The sequence below is a fragment of the Panthera onca genome, chromosome D3 (genome assembly GCF_046562875.1).
Source record: "Panthera onca isolate mPanOnc1 chromosome D3, mPanOnc1 haplotype 2, whole genome shotgun sequence".
NCBI lineage: Eukaryota > Metazoa > Chordata > Mammalia > Carnivora > Felidae > Panthera > Panthera onca.
The window spans coordinates 17,900,635-17,925,564 of NC_138350.1; the positions used below are offsets into that span (position 1 = coordinate 17,900,635).

Genomic DNA, 24,930 nt, shown 5'->3' on the forward strand with positions numbered 1-24,930 from the left:
CGCAGCCTTTCAGCCAGAAATGACAGAGGTGTGTGGCCCCTCTGACAGAGAAGAAGAAGCAAAGGGAAAAGCAAGGTACTGCCCCATGGACACAAGCAAGGGGAGACTAGGGTGCCCGTAAAACAAGCTGAGGGAGCAAAGGAGCAGGGCCTGGGGACAGGCAGGAACATACGGCGTGTTGATGGTGCTCGTGGCTGCCACAGCACTGCCATCCTCCCCCAGCACAGAAACGTGCGCTGTGCCCATCCCGTGGCCCCAGGCCCCGGCCAGGCTGTAGTGGCTGAGATGATGGTCACCCCGAGCGTCGATCTGCTGCTGGATGTGCTGGGCCAAAGCCTCTCCCAGCAGGTCCTGGGAGGCATTCTGGGGTGGCCGGGCAGATGGTAGGAACAGTAAGGTGCCAGGTAGGCCCACAGAGAAGAGGGTCTCCTTTGGAGGCCCTCTCCCGTACACCCCCCGTGAGCCCAGGCTACCACCAGACGCTGCTCATCCTCCGGGCCCTCTGAGATATGGAGCCATCACTGCCTCTCTCACACCTGCCACTCTAGTGGCAGTCTCACACCTGGGCCCCTTCTAGTCTGCAGACCTCCTCACCCTCCCTGCCCTGGGCCACTGCCAGGCTGTCCTGTCCTAAAACCTCATACATCTCCCTCCAATCTCACCCAGCCAGACTCTTGGGGTCTAGGAACAGCCTGGCCTTCCCTTCACGTTGAGCCCTGGGGCTGGGACGGGGCTCTCCACCAGCCACAGGCCATCTCACCTGGATATCCGGGTGGCTACGAGGGTCCCACAGTCGCCACCTCTGTCCGCCGGCAAACTTGAGCGTCTCCACAAGGTGATGGTACAAGTTCACTCTCCCCTCGGGCCTGGCCACCGACTCAGAGGAGAAGTTGAACCCTGGGAAGGGGAGGGGTGCAGATATGGATGACCCCGTGTAACGGGTGGAATGTTGGCCCCCCTCAAAAAAGATTTGTCCATGTCCTGATCCCCAGAACCTGTGAATAGTACCTTATATGGCAAAAGAGTGAATTTTACCTTATATGGCAAAATGTGTGATTAAGTTAAGGATCTTGAAAAGAGCAGATTATCCTGGATTATCCGGGTGAGCTCTAAATGTAATCACACAATTAAATGTAATCTTATAAAACAGACACAGAGAAGAGGAGGAGGCCCTGTGAGCGGGAGGCAGAGACTGGGAAGATGTCGCCGCAGCCTGGGAGTGCTGGCAGCCACCAAAAGCTGGAGGAGACAAAGAACAGATTGTCTCTCAGAGTCCCCAGAGGAGCCATGGCTCAGCTGACACCTTGATTTTGGACGTCTGGCCTCCAGAACTATGAGAGAGTGGATTTCTGTTGCTTTAAGCCACAAGTTTGCGGTAATCTGTTATGGCAGCCAAGGGAACTGAGATAGTCAGCCTCGGGCAGCTCCAACCCCTGGACACTGCGAGGACCCCCTTTCACCATCTCACAGTCCAGGCCTCAGCCCCGGATGCACACACGGGCCGGGCAGCTCACCCCCTGCACCGCCCACCTGCTCCTGTGCCCTGGGACTGGATCACCTGGGACTCACTGGGTGGATGGTGTCAGACCCTTCAGCAAAGCCCCGAGTGTGGACTGCTCCAGAGGCTCTAGAGCACAGCATCTTGCCTGTTTCCACAGCCCCATCTTTGGTGTCTGAGGAGGAGGCTGAGCTGGAAAAGGAAGGCTGCCCAGAGCTACCGCTGGGCTTGGAGTTCCCAATGGGGGCAGGACTCTGGGTGGGAGGGCTGAGAGTCTTTCTTACCTTTGAGCACGTTGAGGATGAAGCTGAGAATCGCACCCCCTGCGGGTGGTGGCGGTGAGTATAGGGTGTAGTCCTCCAGGGGCACTGCCAGGGCATCCACTACCTCCGGCTGGAACTCTGCCAGGTCCTGCAGGGTCAGCTGGCTACCTGAGATGAGACAGAAAAGACTCCATGTACAGATGGGAAAACTGAGGCAGAGTGACAGCCACGGATCCCAGGTCACATGGTGGGGCTTCCCCCATCCCCTAGGCTTCTAGAGCCCTAGGGGTGATGGAAGGTCTGTGGGCAGCGGCGTCAGGGCTGGGCCCTAGAGCCAGGCAAGGGATGGGTGGACAGAGGCCGAAGGCAGGCAGGTTGGTGGGGAGAAAAGGGGAAGGTGAGAGAGGCAAGGTGGCCTCTGACAGACTGTGAAGGTGGTGGACAGCTCCAGGCCCAGGAGCCCACTGTGGCCACCACTAACTCCCCTCTGTTGGCCCTAATTTCTGGGAGCTCTGCTCCTCAAGGGCTCTGACCACGGGGTCCTGGAGGCCAGCAGCGGGCAGGCCTGGATACATGGCCTCTCCAAATCCTGGGAGCGGTCCACACTCCGGCAAGGATTAGGGAAGGGCCTGCCTTCACTCCTAGCATCCAGAGACAGCTCCTTCTCAGGCAGAGCTGTGGGCTCTGGGAACTCAGCACAGCTGACCTTGATTGGCAATGTCCTCCAGCAGTGTCCGGCCCAGCGTCCCTGTGTAGAAGACCTCTGCACCTTCTGTGGCCACGGTTTCCAGGGTGGCAGCCAACGCGGGCCATGGGAATGGGTCCTGAGCCTTCAGAGGTTCTGTCCCATTGAAAAAGAGCTGCCTGGGGAATTGGGGGCAGACTCAGGGTGGGGCCGGGTCCTGGAAGGCAGCCACACTCCTGTGGGGGCTCTTGTGGGTTCTTTGAGACCCTACAGGGAGGCAGTCCTGGTCTGGGGTCCGAGGGCCTGGTGTAGACATCAGGGGAGATGGTTTCTTTAAGACTGGGTGGGGCTGAGGCCTCTCACCTCACCGTCACCCTGGCCTAAGGAGTGTATGCGCCCTAGTCGGGCCTGGGACACCCCCGGGAAGACATGGTCAGCGGACTGGTAAGGTGGGCAAGGGGGGTGGCCAAAGCCCTCCTGCCAGCCCAGAGGGGCCAGAGGACGGTGGCAGAGCCCAAATCCACACCCTGGAGTCCCATCACGTGGATATGGCCTGAGCCACTCGGATTAGGTTCTGCCACATGGAGCCTGAAAGTCTGAAACCGCAAAGTACTGACTTTCCTGGCCTTCAGGCCCCCGATACCACCATAGGGTCAACCCTCCAGTTTGAGGAGGCTCTGAGGTAGAACCGGGGTAGGAGCCAGGCAAAGACGGGCCAGAGCCTGAACCCAGGAGATGAGCAGGAGCCCTGGGGCTCCCTGGGGAAGTGCTCACCTCAGAGAAGTCATGTACAGGGAAGGCCGTAGGAAGTCACTCTGCAGGAACTGACTGAGGGTAAAGGGCATGCGGTAGTCCCCTCGGAGCAGGGAGATGGTGGGCCAGAACAGCTGTGCCCACGGCAGGTGGCCGTGGCGACGGTGGGCCTCAGCATAGCCACGGAGTTCCCCGGGCACTCCAATCCACTGGGCCCCTACGAGGCAAGTGGCATCGTGTCCCTGCCCCCAGGCTGCCCCCACCTTGGCCTCAGCCCTGTAGCTTTCCCCAGGGGTTCTCCACCACCCCCACCCTTGCCCCTCCAGCTTGGACCCCTTGGTGTGGCAGCCAGAATGAGCTTTCTGGAGCCCACACCTGACCATGACCCTCTCTGCTCAAACCCCCATGGCTCCCCAGTGCCTTCCCTCAGGGCCCAGCACAAACTGGCTCCAGAAACCCCCACCCCACCCACCACCCCGTCTCCACTGAACCCTCCAAGCCTTCGCTAGGCTGGTTCCTATGCTTAGATCACCACCCCCTATTCAGAGAGCCCCTCCCCCAACTCCAGCAGGTCAGGACCTCCATGGGGGCAGGTCAGGACCTCCATAGCTAGCTGCTATCTCCTGGTACCAGGGTGTCAGAGCCTGTCCAAGACGCCCCTTCAGGGGAGTGTTTTGGTCAGCCCCAGTGGCCTGATGGGGTGGGAGCCTGTGGTCCCTCCAAGGGCTTCACCTGTGCCCAGTGGCTGGGCCTGCTCACACTGGTCCAGCAGACGGGGGACATAGCTGGCAGGCACCGTCTCCCTGGCATTGATGACTTCCACCTTCCCTGGAGTTGGGGCAGAGCATGTGAGTGCTCAGGGGCACTCCTGTAGCTGCCAGGCCTCATCCCACACAAACCACCCCCCCCTCCCTGCCCCGCCACAGCCCTGGCCCTACTCTAGGCCTCACTTTCTCTCTTGGTACCATAAACTAGCCTCTGTGCTGTAGGGGCCAAGAGCAGGCTTCCCAAAGATGGGCCACTTTGGCATGAAGATTGTGAGTTAAAAGCAATTAAAACCCAGCAGAATCCAGAAAAGCTTTTTACCTCCCCCTCCACTACTGCCTGAAAGAATTTACACAGAGGACCGACCAGCTCCAGGAGGACAGCTATCACCACAGACAACTATATTAGGATATGAACTAGGTAGGGTAGGTAGACGGGGACCTTGCAAGGCCTGTTTGGTCAAAGTCTTCTGTGTCTCATTGTTTCCCAGGACCTCCCCCCTCCCCACACACATTTGTTTAGCAAATATTTACGCTTCTTTATCTTCCTGTGAATTGCACTCCTTCCTTTTGAAGTCCCAGACCCTTACCCCTTCTCCTTAGCTCTTTTTGCCTGTCTTTGGAATTTCCGTGTCTGTGTGGATTCCCCAGAAATTAAATTTGATTTTGTCCTATTAATTTCTCTCAGGTCAATTTAATTCTTGATCCGGCCAGAAGGACCTTGAAGGGCAAAGGAAATTCCTCCTCCCTGACAGTGCTAAGATTTGAGATGGCCGTGAAGTCTTCACAAAGACAAGCTGGGGGGAAGGGCAGGGGCACCAAGAGGACCCAGGAAGGGGCATGGGTGGGCAGGACAGCTCAGCAAACGCTGGGGATGTTTACAAGCACCTCACTGTTAGCACTTGTGGACAAGCCCATCCTCCCCACGGGGTTCCCCATGCGGACTCACCTGTGGTGGCGTTATAGATGGTGAAGATGACCCCTCCGCCCAACCCCATGCTCTGAGGGTTGACGACTCCGGTGCAGACCAGAGCCGCAATGGCGGCATCCACAGGTGAGCCATGTTGCTGGAGGATGGCTCTGGGGATACGGCATACAGTAAGAGGCTTGGCTCCCCTGCCCCAGCCTCCCAACATGGAATTACTCGGTTGGCATTTACTAGGGAATGGTGACAGGTGACCTTCTGCTGCCACCAAACCCTGGGTTAGGTCAGAGACCACACCCTCAAGTCCAGCTGCTCACAGGTCCACAGCCCTCTACAGATGGCAAATTGTCATACCATTTACAATGCCCCTTGACATATATAAGGAACTTCTCAGTTTGCAAGAAGATTTTGCTGTCATGATTCCCTAGGCCCTTCCAGCAGCCCTGGCTCATTTGCCTGAGCCAGACCTCCAGTCCCTCCCAGCAGTCCAGGAGCCCAGCCTGGGAAGCCCCCCCTCCCCATCTCGCTGGGGGCACACGGGCCCCAACCCCTTTAAGACTGGACTTTTTCAGGTGACCCCAGGTTCTTGCTCTGCCACCAGGGGCTTGGGTTCCCCAGCCCCCTCCTAGGGCCCCAGTGTCTATGGGAATGCTCTCTGGCTTAGTCTCCACATCTGTCCATGGCCACCCAGGGGTGGGCCCTTAAGCTCCAAGGTGCTGGTCAGACTGGCCTGTGTCAAGGAAATGACCCTGTCCTTAGGGTACAGCCCTGTATAGTTCACTGGGGGCTGCCTCTTCCTGAACACCCAGGAATCCTCTCCAGTACTTCAAGGAAGCAAGCATTTAAACCAGTTACAGATGGGGAAACCAAGGCCCAAAGAGGGAGTGGACCTGGTTCCCCTCCTCCACCACATTGGACTTCTGACCCCAGCACCCTCCCTCAGCTCAGGCATCTCAGCCTGACCACTCCACTCTGGGCTCACACCCTTCTCTGAGTCCTTTCTCTGGGCTCACACATGGGCACACATGGCTACCACATGGACATCTGCAATCTTGGAATGGGAAAGGGACACATAAAATACAGTCACATCCAGACACAGAGAAACACAAATGCTTAGTAAGAAGAAAACACCATAAGCAAAAACAAAAGACAAACTGTAAAACCTTTTTTTTTTTTTTTTTTTTTTTAATTCCCATTACAAAAACCTCATCTCACCTGACCCATTGCTTCCTGACTCTGGAAGTGCTTTCTATACTCACCTTCCAGAAGACCTTCCCACCACCTTCCCGCCACCACCACCAACACCACCATGCTCTGGTTTTCCCCCCACCTCCCTGACCTCACATTGCTGAAGGCATCAGGCTCAGTCCTCCATCCTTGTGCACTATATCTCCTCCCAGACGAGCTGATCTAGGCTCAGACCTTAAATTGCAACCTCCACCCTGATGATCCTTAAATTTTATCTCCAGCTCAGTCCTCTCCCCTAAACTCCAGTCACATCCACAGTCATCCACAATATACCTCCTCTGGGTGTCTAAGAGGCATTTCACCCTTTTTTGTTTGTTTTGTTTGTTTCTTAAGTTTTTATTTGAGGCATTTCACTCTTAACATGACCTAAACTGCATTTTCCTACCACCTCTTGTCCCGCCAAATGGCTCCCTTCCTACCTTCACTATCTTCGAAAGGACACAACCATTCACACCTTTGTGCTGGCCATGAATGCTGGAGTCCTTCATGATTGTTCACTTTCTTTCATCCCCAGATCCAAGCTACCAGCATCTCTCACCTGGGCTATTGCAACATCTCTTACTTGGCCCCCTGCCTCTGCCTCCCCCCCACCCCTACATATTTAACAAAATTACCTGTCAAAATGTAACTCAGACATCCCCACAACAGGAAACTAAATAATTCAGACCAAACTTCCTACAGACCACTAGAAAATCCAGACAAATAGAAAACATCTGCTTAAAGACATCACAAGCTGGGAAGAAATACAGGCCTAGAGAAAGAGGAGCCTAGAGAGAGAAAGATGTTTGCTGGTCCTGGAAGAAGTGGCCAAGAAGCCACACAATGCTTTTGACACCCTAGTGTGGCTGGGGGTTGGGTATGCTGGTGAATCACACTTGGAGATGGGTCCTTGCTCTGGAAGTAAAACGAGAAATGGGTCAGCCTTGACGAGCCCAGTGGCCCAAGCTTCAAGTCCTTACTGTTAATCAAACTGGATTAAGATGATATCCTGGGCCTCAGATTATTTCTAAAAATTATTTTTAATAATTTTTAACACATTCCCCAAATGCTAAATTTAAAATAGCCAAGCAAACAAGGCAGTAAGACAGCATAAACAAAGCCCAAGAGAAAGCACAAACAATGAAGAAAGACCCATGGGATCTCCAGATTATGAAACTGTCAGACCACAGTACGTTGAAGGGTATAAAAAACAAGATTAAGAATTTCACCAGAGAACTGGCAACTATAATACATGGAATTAGGAGCTCAATGCTAATAGTAAATTAGCAACAGGTTGGACACAAATTTTTAAAAAAGATTAATTCAATACAAAATATCCAAATCTGGGGCGCCTGGGTGGCTCAGTCGGTTAAGCGGCCAACTTTGGCTCAGGTCATGATCTCGCGGTCCATGAGTTCGAGCCCCGCGTCGGGCTCTGTGCTGACAGCTCAGAGCCTGGAGCCTGTTTCAGATTCTGTGTCTCCCTCTCTCTGACCCTCCCCTGTTCATGCTCTGTCTCTCTCTGTCTCAAAAATAAATAAACGTTAAAAAAAATATTAAAACAAACAAACAAACAAACAAACAAAATATCCAAATCTAAGTACAGAGGGGGAAAACTATAGAACATATAGAAAATAGATTAAAAGGCATTGGGATAAAACAAAAAAAATCATGCAAACGCTAACATTTATAACTATATTCATTTCAGACAAAGTAGATTTTAAAAAAAAATTTTTTTAACGTTTACTTATTTTTGGGACAGAGAGAGACAGAGCATAAACGGGGGAGGGGCAGAGAGAGAGGGAGACACAGAATCGGAAGCAGGCTCCAGGCTCTGAGCCATCAGCCCAGAGCCCGACACGGGGCTCGAACTCACGGACCACGAGATCATGACCTGAGCTGAAGTCGGACGCTTAACCGACTGAGCCACCCAGGTGCCCCTGGACAAGGTAGATTTTAAGAAGATAGATATTATTCGAGATAACAGGGATACATTATTATTATAAAAGCTCAATTCAACATGAAGACATAAGAATCTGAATGCATGTACACTTAGTTTAAAAATGCAAAGCAAAAATTGGCAGAACAAAAAGAAAGAGACAAATATACATGGTAGAAACTTTTAGGGTGGGAGGCAGGTCAGAAACTTATAGAATAAGTAGGATAAAAATCTGTAAGGCTGTAGACGATTTGAATGACACCACTGTAATAAAATGACTAAACTGACACATACAAAGTGATGTACTCAGAAATCATGCAGTTGAATACACATTCAAGAACACATAGAATATTTATATAAACAGATTATATTCTGGACCTTAAAGCAAGCCTCACAAGTTTCAAAGAACTGAAATCATACAAATGACTTAGAAAATCCCCACATATTTGGAAACCAAGAAAAACACTATTAAACAGCTCACAGAACAAAGAAGACATTACAACGGAGATTAGAAAGTGTTTCAAACCAAGTGCAGTGAAAATACTATACATCAGAACTTGGGTTATCAGCCATCATATGGGAGGAAGGAAAGGGAAGGCAATGGGTCTGAAGAACTTCCACATCCCCCACAGGGTCTCAGAGGGAAGAGATCAATGTGAAAACCTTCACTCAGATGAGTGTTACAGATTGTGTTAGGCAGTCTCCAGCTTATGGGTGAGTGAAAGGTAACCAAGAGAAGACACGGTGCTAAAGAGTTCTGGGTCCTAGAACTCTCAAAATGAATAAACCAACACCCTCCTCCAGGGCAGAGAGCCCTGCCCTGATGAGAGGCTACTGTAGTAGAAGCAAATTGAACAGGACAGGAACCACAGAGGCAAAAGAAAGAGAAAACAATTGTCAATAAGTAGGAGACCACATATATTTTTCCAATCATTTTGTGAAAACAGCAGAAGGAATTCAAGAGCTATGAAGTAATAAAAGCTAGTTTGACCTGCCTTCCAGCCTAAAAGTACAGGAAAATTCATTTTGCTTTACCATGGATAATAAAACATGTTGAAGTCATACCCCATACAGAATTGTTATAAGAAAAAAAGATAATAAGTAACAGCATAATGATCCATGGAGGCATGCTAAAAAGACGAGCCTACAAAGCAGATGTAAATGGCAACTTAATATTTCAAAATGCGCCAAAATAAATTAAAAGAGTTATAGAAGCAACGAAGGGACAGCATACATCAGAATTAGAAAAACTGCAAATGAAGAGACTAGAAAAGATGACTTAAAAAACAAAATTATAGAACTCAAGAAAGAATAAAACATAAAAGAAAAAATTCCCTGAAATGAAGGCTAAGCACAAACACAGGGCAAATGCCTACAGAGGTTCCTTAAAAGAAAGAGAAGATGAGGGTCACTTGGGTGGCTCATTTGGTTAAGCATCTGACTCAATTTCAGCTCAGATCATGATCTCACAGTTTGTGGGATGGAGCCCCGCATCAGGCTCTGCACTGACAGTGTGGAACCTGCTTGAGATTTTTCTCTCCCCTCTCTGCCTCTCCCCACTTGCTCATTCTCTCTCTCTCTCTCTCTCTCTCTCTCTCTCTCTCTCTTTCTCTCCCTCTCTCTCTCTCAAAGTAAATAAACATTAAAAGTTTTTTTTAAAAGATGGGACACCTGGGTGGCTCAGTTGTTTGAGTGTCTGACACTTGATTTCAGCTCAGGTCATGATCTCACAGTTCATGGGTTCGAGCCCCATGTCAGGCTCTGCTCTGGCAGCATGGAGCCTGCTTGAGATTCTCTCTCTCCCTCTCTCTCTGCCCCTCCCCTTCTTGTGTTCTCTCTCTCTCTCTTTCAAAAATAAACATTTTTTAAAAAGAAAGAGAAGATAAAAAGGGGAGAAATTTTTAAATCAAAAAGAAATGAAAAAGAGATTTTAAAATACAAAAGACAGGCAAAGAAGATCAAACACAAACATAATAGGAGTCCCAAAGCAGAAAGCCAAATCTATGGGACAGAATAAGTAATAAATACTATAATTCAAGATAACTTTCATAATTTAAAAGGAAAAAAAACCCACAAAATTTACTCTGTATTGAAAAAGGCACTCCACTATGTGGGAAAATCAATTCAGAATAGCCAACACTGAGATATATTCTAACAAACCTTTTGGACTTTAATAACAATTAATAATTATTTGGGAATATAGATAAAAAGACTCTTCTAGAAGAGAAAGAAAGATTGTCATCAGACTTTTCAACACCAATGCTTTGTTTCAGGGATGGTGAAGTGTTATAATCAACACATTCAAGGAAAGAAAACGTGAACCAAAGATTTTATATCCATCTAAACTGACCGTCACCTACAAAGGCCACAAACTGTTACAAACGTGCAAGAGGGAGAGAGTTAAGATGGCAGAGTAGTAGGGGGACCCCAGGCTTGCCTCATCCCTCAAACACAGCTAGATTAACATCAAATCATTTTGAACACCTATGAAATCAATCTGAGGACTAAGAGAACAACCTGCCCAATTAGAGGGAGAGAACGTGACAGGTACAAGATGCTGAGATATGAACTGGGGGAGAGAAAAGCCATGGTGCCGAGGTGAGAAGGGAGCCCCTTTCGTGGAGAGGAGAGAAGGGAAGAGAGAACAGCACATCAGGCCCACACAAGAAAAATACTTCTTCCCTGAAACCATTGACTGGAGAATCAAGAGGAACTGATTATCGGAAGTTTTTGCAAACAGTGGAGCTCAAAATCTGAGCATTTAGAAGTCTGCGCCATTCAATGGAGTATATCTGGGCAGGCAGCGGTGCTCCTGTGGAGAAGGAAGGCAGAAGCCCAGGAATGGACAGCATGGTGTAGGGATCCCCTGGGTTTCACTGGGAGATCTGAAGGAAGCCTGGAACACAGGAGGGGAGATTGTTCACTTGTCTGTGAGGGCTACCTGAACAGCGTGGACACCAGCTTCTCTACCCTGCGATAAGAGAGCAGAGTGATGCCATCTTCCCTCACCCACCAGCACTGTTGGACTTCAGCAAGCAACAGAACACTCCCAGTGGAGGCTGGAGCTGCTTACACCAAAACCCACCCTGCTGTGCCCTGCAGGTGCACCTTCACTAGGGCAGGTCTGACTGAGCCAGCAGAGTGGGCCTCTCCTCAAGAGGACCAACACAAGCCCCACACATGCACCAAGTCTACTGATCATAGAGTGCTCCAGAGCATCAGCTTCAGTTCTGATGGAAATAGGACCAGGCTTTTTTCTTCCTTCCTTCCTTCCTTCCTTCCTTCCTTCCTTCCCTCCTTCTTTCCTTCCTTCCTTCCTTCCTTCCTTCCTTTTTTTCTTTGGAATCAGGCATATAGTTTTTGGTCTGTTTGTTTGCTTGTTTGGGTTTTTTGTTCCTTTTCCTTTCTCTTTTTTTGGAACAGTCTTTCAAAAAAAACAGGTTTATTTTAACAAATCAAAGCACACCTAGTCAAAGGTCCAAACACTCCCCACTGCAACCAAGGAAGAGCTCTGCAGAGGGCTGATGTGGAGAAAAGAGCAGACAAATCACAACAGCAGAGTGCACACAGCATACACCAGAAACACTTCCTGACATGGCAGTTCCTGGACAGTGTATGACCTCTTCTTATAGAGCATTATTCTCAAGAACAGGAAAAATAACAAGTTTTCATAACACACAAAAGGCAAAAAGCTAGACAAAATGACAAGAAGGAGAAATTCTCCCCAAAAGAAAGAAAAAAGAAACCACAGCCAGGGACGTACTCAAAACAGATATAACCAATATACCTGAACAAGAATTTAGAACTACAATCATAAGAATACTATCTGGGCTTGAAAGCATAGAAGACACCAGAGAAACTCTTGCTGCAGAGACAAAAGACCTAAAAACTAGTCAGGCCCAATTAAAAAATGCTGTAACTGAGATGCAAAATTGACTGGATCCTCACAATGAGGATGGAAGAAGCAGAGGAATGGATAGGTGATATAAAAGATTAAACTATGGGAAATAATGAATCTGAAAAGAAGAGGGAAAAAACACTGTTATTAGATCACACTATTAGATCACAAATATAGACTTAGGGAATTCAGTGATTCTATAAAGCACAATAATATCCCTATCATAAGAGTCCCAGAAGAGCAGGAAAAAGTGACAGAAGGTTTATTTGAACAAATTATAGCTGAGAACTTCCCTAGTCTGGGGAAAGAAACAGGCATTCAAGTCCAAGAGGCACAGAAAACTCCCCTCAAAATCAACAAAAGCATGCCAACACCAAGACATATCACAGTGAAACTTGACAAAGAGAATTCTGAAAGCTAAGGATAAAAGGTCCTTAACCTAAAAGGGCAGATACATAAGGTTTGCAGCAGACCTGTCCACAGACTTGACAGGCCAGAAGGGAGTGGCGTTACATGTTAAATGTGCTAAGTGGGAAAAATAGGCAGCCAAGAATACTTTATCCAGCAAGGTTGTTACTCAGAATAGAAGGAGAGTAAGGAGTTTCCAAGACAAGCAAAACCTAAAGGAGTTCATGACCGCTAAACCAGCCCTGCAAGAAATATTAAAGGGGACCCTTTCAGTGGGAAAGAGAGACCAAATCGACAAAGACTAGAAGGGAACAGAGACAATCTACAGGAACTATTACTTTATAGGTAATACAATGGCACTAAATTAATATATATCAACAATTACTCTAAATGTAAATAGACTAAATGCTCCAATCAAGACATAGGGTATCAGAATGTATTAAAAAAAACAAGCCCCATTGATATGTTGCTTACAAAAGACTCATTTTAGACCCAAAGTCACCTCCAGATAGAAAGGGAGGGGATGGAGAACCATTTATTATGCTAATGGACATCAAAAGAAAGCTAGAGTCGCCTACTTATATCAGACAAACTAGATTTTAAAACAAAGACTGCAAAAAGAGATTATATCACAGTAAAGGGGTCTATCCAGTAAGAAGAGCTAACAATCATGAATATTTATGCCCCCAATTTGGAAAAAGCCAAGTATATAAATCAATTAATAAGAAACTTAAAGAAACTCATTGATAATAATGCAATAATAGTAGGGGACTTTAAAACCCCACTTACAGCAATAGATATATCTAAGCAGAAGTTCAACAAGGAAACAATGGCTTTGAATGACACACTGGACCAGATGGACTTAACAGATATATTTAGAGAATTTCATCCTAAAGCAGCAGAATACACATTCTTTTTGAGTGCACACGGAACATTCTCCAAAATAGATCACATACTGGGTTACAAATCAAGTCTCAACCAGTGCATACCATGCATATTTTCAGATCACAATGCTATGAAACTTGAAGTCAACCACAAGAAAAAATTTGGAAAGACCACAAATACATGGAGGTTAAAGAACATCCTACTTAAGAATGAATGGGTTAACCAGGAAATTAAAGAAGAAATTTGAAAATACATAGAAGAAAATGAAAATGAAAATACAACATTCTAAAACCTTGGGACACAGCAAAGGTGGTCATAAGAGGGAAGTGTGCAGCAATACAGGTCTTCGTCAAGAAGCAAGAAATGTCTAAAATACACAACCTAGTCTTACATCTAAGGAACTGGAAAAAGAACAGCAAATCAAGCCTAAAACCAACAGAAGAAGGAAATAATAAAGATTAGAGCAGAAATAAATGATATAGAAATAAAAAGAAACAGAACAGATTGAAACTAGGAGCTGATTCTTTGAAAGAATTAGTGGGGTGCCTGGGTGGCTCAGTCAGTTGAGTGTCCAGCTTCAGCTCAGGTCATGATCTCACGGTTTATGGGTTTGAGCCCTGTGTCGGGCTCTGTGCTGGCAGCTCAGAGCCTGGAGCCTGCTTCCAGTTCTGTGTCTCCCTCTCTCTCTGCCCCTCCACCACTAGTGCTCTGTCTCTCTCAAAAACTAAATAAACATTAAAAAAAATAAAACAAAAGAAAGAAAGAAGGAAGGAAAGAAAGAATTAGCAAAATTGATAAACTCCTAGCCAGACTTAAGATGAAGAGAAAGGACCCAAATAAATAAAATCACAAAATTTAAGAAGAGAGATCACAATCAACACCACAGAAATACAATTAGAATATTATGAGCAATTATATATAAACAAATTGGGCAATCTGAGAAGAAGTGGATACATTCCTAGAAACATATAAACAACCAAAACCGAAACAGGAAGAAAGAGAAATTTGAACTGACCCATAATCAGCAAAGAAACTGAATCAGTAATCAAAAGTCTCCCAACAAACAAGTGTCCAGGGCCAGATGACTTCCCAGGGGAATTCTATCAGACATTTAAAGAAGAATTAATACCTATTCTTCTGAAACTGTTCTAAAAAATATAAATGGAAGGAAAACTTCATTAGCTTGATTCCAAAACCAGACAAGGACCAATTATAATGACAAGGACCAGACAAGGAGAATTATAGACCAATATCCCCGATGAACACGAATGCAAAAATTCTCAGCAAGATACTAGCAGATTGACTCCAACAGTACATTAAAAGAATTATTCACCATGATCAAGTGGGGTTTATTCCTGGGCTGTAGCGGTAGTTCAATATTCACAGATCAACCAATGTGACACACCACATTAGTACAAGAAAGGATAAGAACCACATTATCCCCTCAATAGATGAAGAAAAAGCTTTTGACAAAATACAGCATCCAATCTTGATAAAAACCCTCAAAAAAGTAGGAATAGATGGAACATACCTCAACATCATAAAGGCCATATATGAAAGACCCACAGCTAATATCGTCCTCAAGGGGGAAAAACTGAGAGCTTTTTCCCCAAGGTCAGGACTACAACACGGATGTCCACTGTCACCACTGTTGTTCAAGATAGTACTGGAAGTCCTAGCCTCAGCAATCAGACAACAAAAATGTTTATAGCAGCACTATCAGCAATAGCCAAATTATGGAAAGAGCCCAATGAATGAATAAAGCCCTGATGAATGGATAAAGAAGATGTGGTGTATATATACACACAATGGAAATATTACTTGGTGATCAAAAAGAATGAAATCTTGTCATTTGCAACGACATAGGTGGAACTAGAGTGTATTATGCTAAGCGAAATAAGTCAGTCAGAAAAAGACAAAAACCGGGTGCCTGGGTGGCTTAGTCAGTTAAGCGTCCACTTCGGCTCAGGTCATGATCTCATGGTTCGTGAGTTCGAGTCCTGCGTCGGGCTCTGTGCTGACAGCTCAGAGCCTGGAACCTGCTTCAGATTCTGTCTCTCCCTCTCTCTCTGCCCTTCCCCTGCTCATGTTGTCTCTCTCTGTCTCTCAAAAATAAATAAACGTTAAAAAAAAATTTTTTTTTAAAGAAAAAGACAAAGATCATATGATTTCACTCATATGTGGAATTTAAGAAGCAAAACAGATGAACATAGGAGAAGGGAAGGAAAAATAAAATAAGATAAAAACAGAGAGGGAGGCAGACCATGAGACTCAATTATAGAGAACAAACTGAGCATTGCTGGAGGAAAGGTGGGGGGGGGGGGAGCTAAATGAGTGATAGACGTTAAGGAGGGCACTTGTAGTGAGCACTAGGCGGTATATGTAAGTTATGAATCCTTAAATTCTACTCCTGAGACCAGCATTATACCATATGTTAACTGACTTGAATCTAAATAAAGACTTGGAAGAAAAAAAAAATAAACATGCAAGAACTCAGTGAATATTTTCCCCAAGAACCCTTCCTGAAGAATCTAATAAAAAGCATACCTCAGAACCAAAATAACTGGAAAGACTTGGACATGAGTGGGAGTAAGAATTAAATATATATTTACATGTAGACCTAAAACTAAAAATGATGGTTGTAATGGAATTAGTACAGCAACTTAATGGCTCTGGTTCTGAAGATGTAGGTACAGCACAACCATAAAAAATGGATTGGAGATATGGTTTTGAGGACATGACTGTTGTCTTTTACTTATGGGCCAGTCAAATGACAATTTAAAAGAAAAAACTCTTTGGAGGCATCTGGATGGCTCAGTTGGTTAAGCGCCTGACTTTATAGCTCAGGCCATGATCTCATAGTTGGTGAGTTCGAGCCCCGCATCAGGCTCTTGGCTGTCAGCACAAAGCCTACTTGGAATCTTCTGTCCCCCTCTCTCTCTGCCCCTCTCCTCCTCCCCTCTCTCTCTCTCTCCCTTTCTCTCTCTCTCAAAAATAAATAAACATTAAAAAAATACTCGTTGGTTTACAGACCACCCCGGTATTGATAAAAGTAAATGTGCCTGTGTTCTTACACATGAAGTTGGATGCGTAGATGGGTTAAATGAACCAATGAAAAATTTCCTTTTAATGATTCTGTGGACAGAAAACTCATTTGGTGGGAAGAGAGAAAATTAGCTAAAAAAGTGGTAGAAACAGCTAAAGCTGTTATGGATGGTGAGGCCTATTGTGTGGATACAAAAAGGAAGATGGGAGTGAGAAGAAAGAGGCTGTATAAGAAATAGAATAAGGTTTGATAGAATGATAGGTATTAACTAAGAGTAAGAAGATATCCCATATCCCTTCAGATCCTATCTTGGGAGAGATAAAAAACAGGGGGAAGAAGAGGTTTCCAGGTAATTTCAGTATTACCCATGGTGGGGAATTCTATCAGTCCAGTAGGGTAGACATAAAGATTTTTATTTTGAGGAATCGGTTCATGTTATTGCAGAGGCTGGCAAGTTCAAAATCTGCAGGGCAGGTCAGAGGGATGGAAACTCAGGATTTTTATGTTACAGATTCTTTTCCCAGAAATCTGTTTTTGTAGTTCCGGTCTTCAACTGATTGGCCATGGCCCACCCAGGTTTCGGGATGATCTGTTTTAAAGTCAACTGAATGAAATGTTAATCACATCTATAAAATACCTTGAGAGCAACATCTAGACTAATATTTGACCAAATTACTGGGCACCATAGCCTAGTTTAACCATCAGAGGAGCAAATAGAGAATATCCCCAAAAAAGTAGGAGAACTACAAGTATCATATTTATATATCTAATATTGTAATTACATATAATATATAACATACAATAAAGATACCAACAGAAATATAATAACCATTAGAGCAAAAATACAAGCCTCTTGATATTAAAAGCTATGCCAGGGGCGCCTGGGTGGCTCAGTCGGTTAAGCGGCCGACTTCGGCTCAGGTCACGATCTCGCGGTCTGTGAGTTCGAGCCCCGCGTCGGGCTCTGTGCTGACAGCTCAGAGCCTGGAGCCTGTTTCAGATTCTGTGTCTCCCTCTCTCTGATCCTCCCCCATTCATGCTCTGTCTCTGTCTCAAAAATAAATAAACATGGGCGCCTGGGTGGCGCAGTCGGTTAAGCGTCCGACTTCAGCCAGGTCACGATCTCGCGGTCCGTGAGTTCGAGCCCCGCGTCAGGCTCTGGGCTGATGGCTCGGAGCCTGGAGCCTGTTTCCGATGCTGTGTCTCCCTCTCTCTCTGCCCCTCCCCCGTTCATGCTCTGTCTCTCTCTGTCCCAAAAATAAATTAAAAACGTTGAAAAAAAAAATTAAAAAAAAAAAAAAAATAAATAAATAAATAAACATTAAAAAAAAAAAGTAAAAAAAAAAAAGTAAAAGCTATGCCAAAAAGAGAAAGTAAGTGATATATTTTCTTGTTTTGCAAAAACAAACAAACAAACAAACAAACAAACCAGACATAATAGCAAAAAAAGAAAAAGAAAATGAGAAGGAGATATATAAATTTTAAAAAAAACAGGAAAAATAAATCAGAGACAAATGAAAATGATTCCCTCTAAAAGACTGAATAGGAACAGAATGAAGGTAAGGTGAATGAGATCTTTGAGGATATCTTTTTACATAGTTTTGACTTGTATTCAAAAATAAAATTAAAACAAAAAGGATGAAAAAGGAAACCCTAACATTGAATATGAACTGAAAAAAAATTAAGCTAACGTATATTGAACTGATAATCACATAGGAAAAAAATTTAATTGTACCATACATCTTTTGTGGGATATATGCTAAAGACAAATACAACAACAACAAAACCATGCAAAGAGATCTCAAACTTTACTTAGATTCATTGAGTGACACTATTGAATTAACTTGGAGACTATTTTGTGAGTACTTGGGGATAGAATGAGTAAGTAAATATATTTGATGGGAACTTCTTTTACCATGGTAGAGGAGACACACAGATGAGAGGAAAATGAGAAGAAGCCTATCATGGTGGATCTGAACTGGAGGTCTCAGTACAGACTCATGACATTTGTATGTTTCTTCTGGTTCTATGCATTGACACATCATAGAAGCAATGGCTTCCCTATATCAGTGAACACTCCTAGCACTTAAATCTTGGTTTCTGAAATACCATAATCTACTAATTCCTGATTTCAGATCTGGCTGCGGGGATATACAAGCAGATCCTGGAACATTTTGGGCTAGAAGTCAAGAAAATTTTCTAAGACTAATGGATTTGTGTAAAAGAACATAGTTGCTGGCTTAGAGGGGTTCTCTTTGGTCAAATCTGTAACAGTTTGGGCATCAAAAACAATAACAATGTTGGATTATAACATATTGAATTAAGACAATCCTTGAGGGGTGCCTGGGTGGCTCAGTCAGGTAGGCGTCCGACTTTGGCTCAGGTCATGATCTCATGGCTCCTGGTTGGAGCCCCACGTCGGGCTCTGTGCTGACAGCTCAGAGCCATCAGCCTGCTTTGGATTCTGTGTCTCCTTCTCTCTGCCCCTCCCCCACTTGCTCTCTCTCTCTCTCTCTTTCAAAAATAAATAAACATTGGAAAAAAAGTTTTTAATTAAAAAAGTCATTAAAAAGACAATCCTTGAGTCAATAATGATACTCAAGAACATCTAGGTTGGGTAAGAGGGGATCTCCTTTATAAAAGAATGCCAGCTAATGAATGTTGAAGAAATGACAGGTTTAGAAATCACCTTTTTGCAACACAAATTTATTTATTCAGACAAGGACCAAAATAGATGCTAAAACATGGGGTCAAGTGTTGTTTAATAAAAGGATACTCGCCTGGTCTCAAAGTATCAAACCATATGTTACTTATTTAATAGGGAACTACCCCTTACAGTGGAGAGATCTGGAAGATACCACTTTTATGATGTGATCCAACTTAGCATCACCAATGATAGGAGATCCTTTGTGTTTAACCTGGATCTGATCATGAAGAAATAATTAGAGGAGCGCCTGGGTGGCTCAATCGGTTAAGCATCCGACTTCAGCTCAGATCATGATCTCATGACTCATGAGCTCGAGGCCTGCATTGGGGGTCTCTGCTGTCAGCACAGAACCCACTTCGGATCTTCTGTATCCTCTTCTCTCTCTCTGCCCCTCCCCCCCCTCAAAAATAAATATCAAAAAATTTTTAAAGATTAAAAGAAAGAAATAATAGACAATAGACAATACTAGACAAACCAAGATTGTGAAACAAGACTGTGATACAACTGGACTGGCTTCCTTAAAAACGTTAATATCATAGAAGATCAATTGTTCGTTCATTTCTTTTAAAGAGGCAGAGAAGGGGCACCTGGGTGGCTCATTTGGTTGAGTGACCAACTCTTGATTTTGGCTCAGATCATGATCCCAGGGTTGTGAGATAAAGCCCCGCATCAGGCTTCATAAGTGTGGAACCTGCTTAAGATTTTTCTCCCCCCTCCTGTCTCTCTCTCTCTCTCCCCCCACCCCAACCCCTCTCCCCCACTCACACACTCTCTCCTCTAAAATAAATAAATAAATAAAATAAAAATAAAGAAGCAGGGGGAAGTTCTAGATTAAAGAAGACTAAAGAAACATGACAATCACTGATTGGATACTGGATGTAAAGAAATAAATAAGTAGAAGATAGATGATAGATGATAGATAGGAGGGAAGGAAGAAAATAGATGATAGAATTATTGGATCAACTGGGAAAATTTGAACTGGATGAGGTATCAAATTTTCTTGAGCGTGATAATGGTATCAGTGTTATATAGGAGAATATCTTATTCTTAGTAGATATATACTTAAGTAGTTAGGGATAAAGTGCCATGATTAAAGAAACTTACTTTTAAAAACATATAGATAGATTGGGGCACCTGGATGGTTCAGTCATTTGGGCATCCTACTTCGGCGCAGGTCACGATCTTGCGGTTCGTGAGTTCAAGCCCCACATCGGGCTCTGTGCTGACAGCTCAGTGTCCGGAGCCTGCTTCAGATTCTGTGTCTCCCTCTCACTCTGCCCCTCCCCTGCTCGCACTCTGTTTCTCTCTCTCTCTCAAAAATTAATAAAGATTTTAAAAATTAATAAAAATAGATAAATAGATAATACATGGAGTGAGAAAAAGAAAACAAGGTGAAATATTAACAATTGGTGAACCTAAGTGAAGGGTAAATGGGCATTCTTTCCATTTTTCTGTGGATTTAAAATTTTTTCAAAATAAAAATATAAACATTTAGGGGGAAAATAGCCACAACAACAGCAAAAAACTTGTGAAATGCATCTAAGCCAAACTTTGAGGGAAAATGATAGCTTTCATGTATCAGAAAAGAGTTTAAAAATCAATAACCTACGTACCCATCTTATAATTTGTGTATCTCAAGATGAGTTTTTTTGAAAAGCAACTCAAACTCAACAGAAGTAGAAGAATCAAGATAAAAATAGAAACTAGTGTAAAAGGTTATAAATGTATAATAAAGAAAATCAACAACACTAAAGTTGATTCTTCAAAAAGACACTAAAATTGATAAAACCCGTATCAAGATTGGTCAAGAACAAAGAGAGAAAACACTAATCACCAATACCAGGAATGAAAGAGGACTCACTACAGACCCAACAGACATTAAAAAGGTAATAAGAAAATGGTATTGACCAACTGTCTGTCAATAAAGGTGACAATTTGCATAAACTGAACAAATCCCTTGCAAAGAATTAACTAAAATGGATACAAGAAGAAATAAAAATGTGATAGTCTTGTATTTATTAAAGAAATAGAATCCATTATTGGGGTGCCTGGGTAGTTCAGTCTGCAGAGCATGGAACTCTTGATCTCAGGGTCATGAGTTTGAACCCCAAGTTGGATGTACAGATTACTTAAAAATAAAATCTCTAAAAGAAAGAAATAGAATCCATTATTTATTTGTTTATGTATTTATTTATTTTTAAGTTTGTAAAGATTTAAAAATATACATTTAAAGAGAATACAAGTCCTCTTTGAAAGTAGTTAAGATCATTGATTGTGTTGACTTTGTCTCTCCTAATGAAACTTAGGAGAGGTGCATGACATCTCCCTCTACCCTCAAGTGGCCCAGTGTAGAAATCGCATTGTTCATGATCCCAGACACATTCACAGAGGACAGAACCACACAGACAGGCCCTATTCAAAATGGGAACTAGAAATATGTCAGCTCATCATGTCTGGCTTTGTGGGTCTGATAGTTGGACCAGGCCAAGGGCTTGTTTTCCTGTGGGAGACTTTCAAATACTCAAATGTGCACAAACTCATCATCATCAACTTGAACCTTGATGAAGTATTTCCTCCCCATGACCACCTGGCTCCTGAACTCCACAGCCTTAAAAGTAGCAAACTTGTTCTTTTCCTGCTCTTCCAGTAGTGGTTTCACATGGTTGGTGATGGTCTGGGTCTCAGCCGTGGCAGACTGCATGGCTGAAGGCGCCCCCACACATCTTGCTGGCAGGTATCAGGAGATGGGCCGAGCGGAACCCAGACCTGAGGTCCCTGCTCTGCTTAAGGCAGGTGGCCTTAGAATCCATTGTTTAACACCTTTACACACATACACAAATAACTCCAGCTCAAAAGCCTTAACCAGTACATTTTTCCAAGCATTTAAAGAGAAAATAACTTGGGTGCCTGGGTGTCTCAGTCAGCTGAGCGTCCGACTTTGGCTCGGGTCATGATCTCGGGTTTCGTGAGTTCTAGCTCTGCATTGGGCTCTCTGCTGTCAGCACAGAGACCACTTCAGATCCTCTGTTTCCCTCTCTCTTCCCCTCCCCCATTGGTTCTCATTCTCTCTCCTCTCTCTCTCAAAATAAAGAAACATTAAAAAAGACAGAGAAAATAACATCAATCTTAAAAAACAACAGGGGCGCCTGGGTGGCTCAGTTGGTTAAGCATCTGACTTTGGCTCAGGTCATGATCTCGCAGACTGTGAGTTCGAAAGCCCCACATCGGGCTCTGTGCTGACACTTTGGAGCCTGGAGCCTGCTTCAGATTCTGTGTCTCCCTCTCTCTTTGCCCCTCCCCTTCTTGTGTTCTGTCTCCCTCTCTCAAAAATAAACATTAAAAAAATTAACAAAAAAAAGCAAAAAACAACAAAACCTTGTCTCCTAGAGCATAGAAAAAAGAGAACACTTCCCAGCTCTTTTTATGAGGCCACTATAACTTTGATACCAAAACCTGACAAGGACATTATAAGAAAGGAAAAATACAGACCAGCATCTCTCATAAACATAAAGACAAATATCCTAAACAAAATGTTAACAAATCAGAGGTGACTGGCTGACTCAGTTGGTAGAGTATGCCACTCCTAATCTCTGGGTCGTAAGTTTAAGCCCCATGTTGGGTGGGGCTTTTAACTTTTAAAAAAAGTTAGCAAATCAAATAAAAATGATATTAAAATCATGAACAAATGGGGTTCTTCCAGGGATGCAAAGGTGGCTTAACAGTCATTGTATATCTTAAAAGACAGAAAAATTATTTATCTTGGTAACACAGAAAATACATTTGAAGAACAACCTGATAGGAAAATAGGCAGAAAATTTTAACAGAAACTTCATAAAAGAGGATGTTCAGATGACCAAGAATTACTTCCAACCCTCAGCATTAGGGATGGGTTTGTTCATTGTCTGTCTCACCCACCACAAAGGCAAGGACTTTGAACATCTGGGTTACCACTGTGACCCCAGCACAATGGCTGGCAGATAGTAGGTGCTGCTCATTCCTATTTGATGAAGCACCTTTTGGGAAGAGAAGCATTCTTGCACCCACAAGGCCCACTGAGTTGTACTCTGTACACAACCATGTCCACAGGCATAATGGCCAGGGCTCAGGCCACCTGGGCTGGAATTCCCACTCACCAGTTACATGATACTGGACACATAACTCAACCTCCCTGAGCCTGGCTCTTTTTCTTTTTTTTTTTTTTTTTTTTTTTTTTAAGTATATTCTACACCCAACGTGGGTCTCCAACTCACAACTCTGAGAGCAAGATTCCCATGCTCTACCAATTGAGCCAGCCGGGCTCCCGGAGCCTGTGAGCGGGAGCAGTTCTCACCAGTAGAGAGCTAGAGTGCAGAACGATCATGCATTTTGAACATGTTTGGCTTCGAGGAACTGAGAGGCTGCTGTCACCATCACTGCTATCACAAACCCCCAGATGTGCACATTCACACATGCAGGTGCACACTGCCCAGGCAAACAAGTTCTTTCCACATCCACAGCCCTGAGGGAAGGAAATGCAGTAATTTCCCGGTGAGCTGGCCAGGAGTCCAGAGAACCACTAGGGCCACAGGGGCTGGGAGGGGAAGGAGCTATGAGCCTACTCCACAGTGGGGTCCCCTGCTCGGACCCTGGGTCCTACTCCTAACCCTGAGATGCCAACCCACATCCAATCCAATCTACTGTAACAGTGGTCAGATTGCTGCCATCAAGGGAACATCTCCTATGGGCCAGGCAAGCTTCATGCCTGCCCTTAAGGGGGCAAGTGCCAGCATGAGTCTCATTTCACAGAGGTTCAAAGGCCGCAAGAGCCTGCCAGAGTTTCTGCTCTCCCCTGTGCTGAGAGTGAAGCCCACAGATCCCTGGATGGGTCGGAGCAGCTGGTAAGACCCAGCTCTCAGGGGCCCATCCCTGTCCCCACCTCCACAGCCCAGTGCTAGCCCAGACTCCAGTGCCCTAAAAGGTGAGTGCTCTGGACCCCACCATCCTCTTCTACGACTACTCCCTTTATCAGTAAAGCTCTGACCTTTACAGGCTGGCTAGGAGCTAAGCAGACATTGGAATCCAGGGCAGGGGGTGGAGGATTCTGAGAAGACCCCACCCTTCCAGCAGCCCAGGACAGTTTCCATCCCTGCAGAGGCCTCCTCCTTCTGTGACACCAGGAAGCTCCCTCCTGGGCAGGCCTAGTTTCTTTATAAATCAAGTGCAGCAATGAATCCCACTGGATTCTGGGAAAAGCAATGAATCTTCCCACCAAGGATCCTGTGGGAGGGCAGGTATTTCTGAGTGGCAGGTATATGTCACAAAGCTGAAAAGCCAACACTACCCTGAAGTTCATGCAGTCTCCCTAGAAGACAAGCACTTGCTCAGAGCCTCAGAACACCCAGTTTGCATGCAAGCCTAACACACTGGGCCATAAGGCTGGAAGATGACAGACTAGAGAGAAAGGAACCTCACTGTCATCATGTGTCTATTTACCCATTACTCATGGTGCTGGGTCTCTACTCATGCCAACTTTAAGACCCCTCCCCCAGGGGCCCTGGCTGCAGAAATCATGGCCCCAAAGGAACAGACCTGGCACGGTAGGCTAGGAGGAGTTCGGGTCTGGGAGGCCTGCTGCTAAAAGGAGATGGTGGTGGGGAAGCTGGAGACAGCAGGGAGGAAGGAGAGTGGGCTTCAGGCAGGACCCCAGCCCAGCCAGGGTCTCTTGACCCCCTGTTCCACAGAAGCTGGGGCCAGCTCCAGGCTCCCTCCCACTCCTGGCTTCTTAAAACAAGAACAGGAAGTTGAGAGTGCTGTTTGACAAGTACACAAAACACCGGGGAGAAAACCACATCCGCCTTCCTCACCAAGGAGACTTGCAGGGAAGATCTTGGGCTCAAGAGCAGAGACCCCAACCGCAGACCCTCACACATGCACAGCAGGACATTCCACAGAG

The 24,930-nt window shown here is 45.1% G+C and overlaps 1 protein-coding gene and 1 pseudogene across 2 annotated transcripts in view; both read right to left on the minus strand.

The window, feature by feature from the left end:
- The window catches only part of GGT5 (gamma-glutamyltransferase 5), a 45,757-nt gene that overhangs the window by 16,423 nt on the left and 4,404 nt on the right, over nt 1–24,930 (minus strand). For both annotated transcript variants that reach the window (XM_078435672.2, XM_060612566.3), the window contains exons 2-8: nt 4,913–5,043; nt 3,932–4,027; nt 3,221–3,416; nt 2,468–2,625; nt 1,783–1,929; nt 761–897; nt 173–363 (exon numbers count right to left, since the gene is read on the minus strand). In XM_078435672.2, the coding sequence (XP_078291798.1) occupies nt 173–363; nt 761–897; nt 1,783–1,929; nt 2,468–2,625; nt 3,221–3,416; nt 3,932–4,027; nt 4,913–5,043 (1,056 nt within the window). The remainder of the gene's footprint in view (nt 1–172; nt 364–760; nt 898–1,782; nt 1,930–2,467; nt 2,626–3,220; nt 3,417–3,931; nt 4,028–4,912; nt 5,044–24,930) is intronic.
- Nucleotides 21,157–21,735, minus strand: LOC132665142 (cystatin-B pseudogene; annotated as a pseudogene).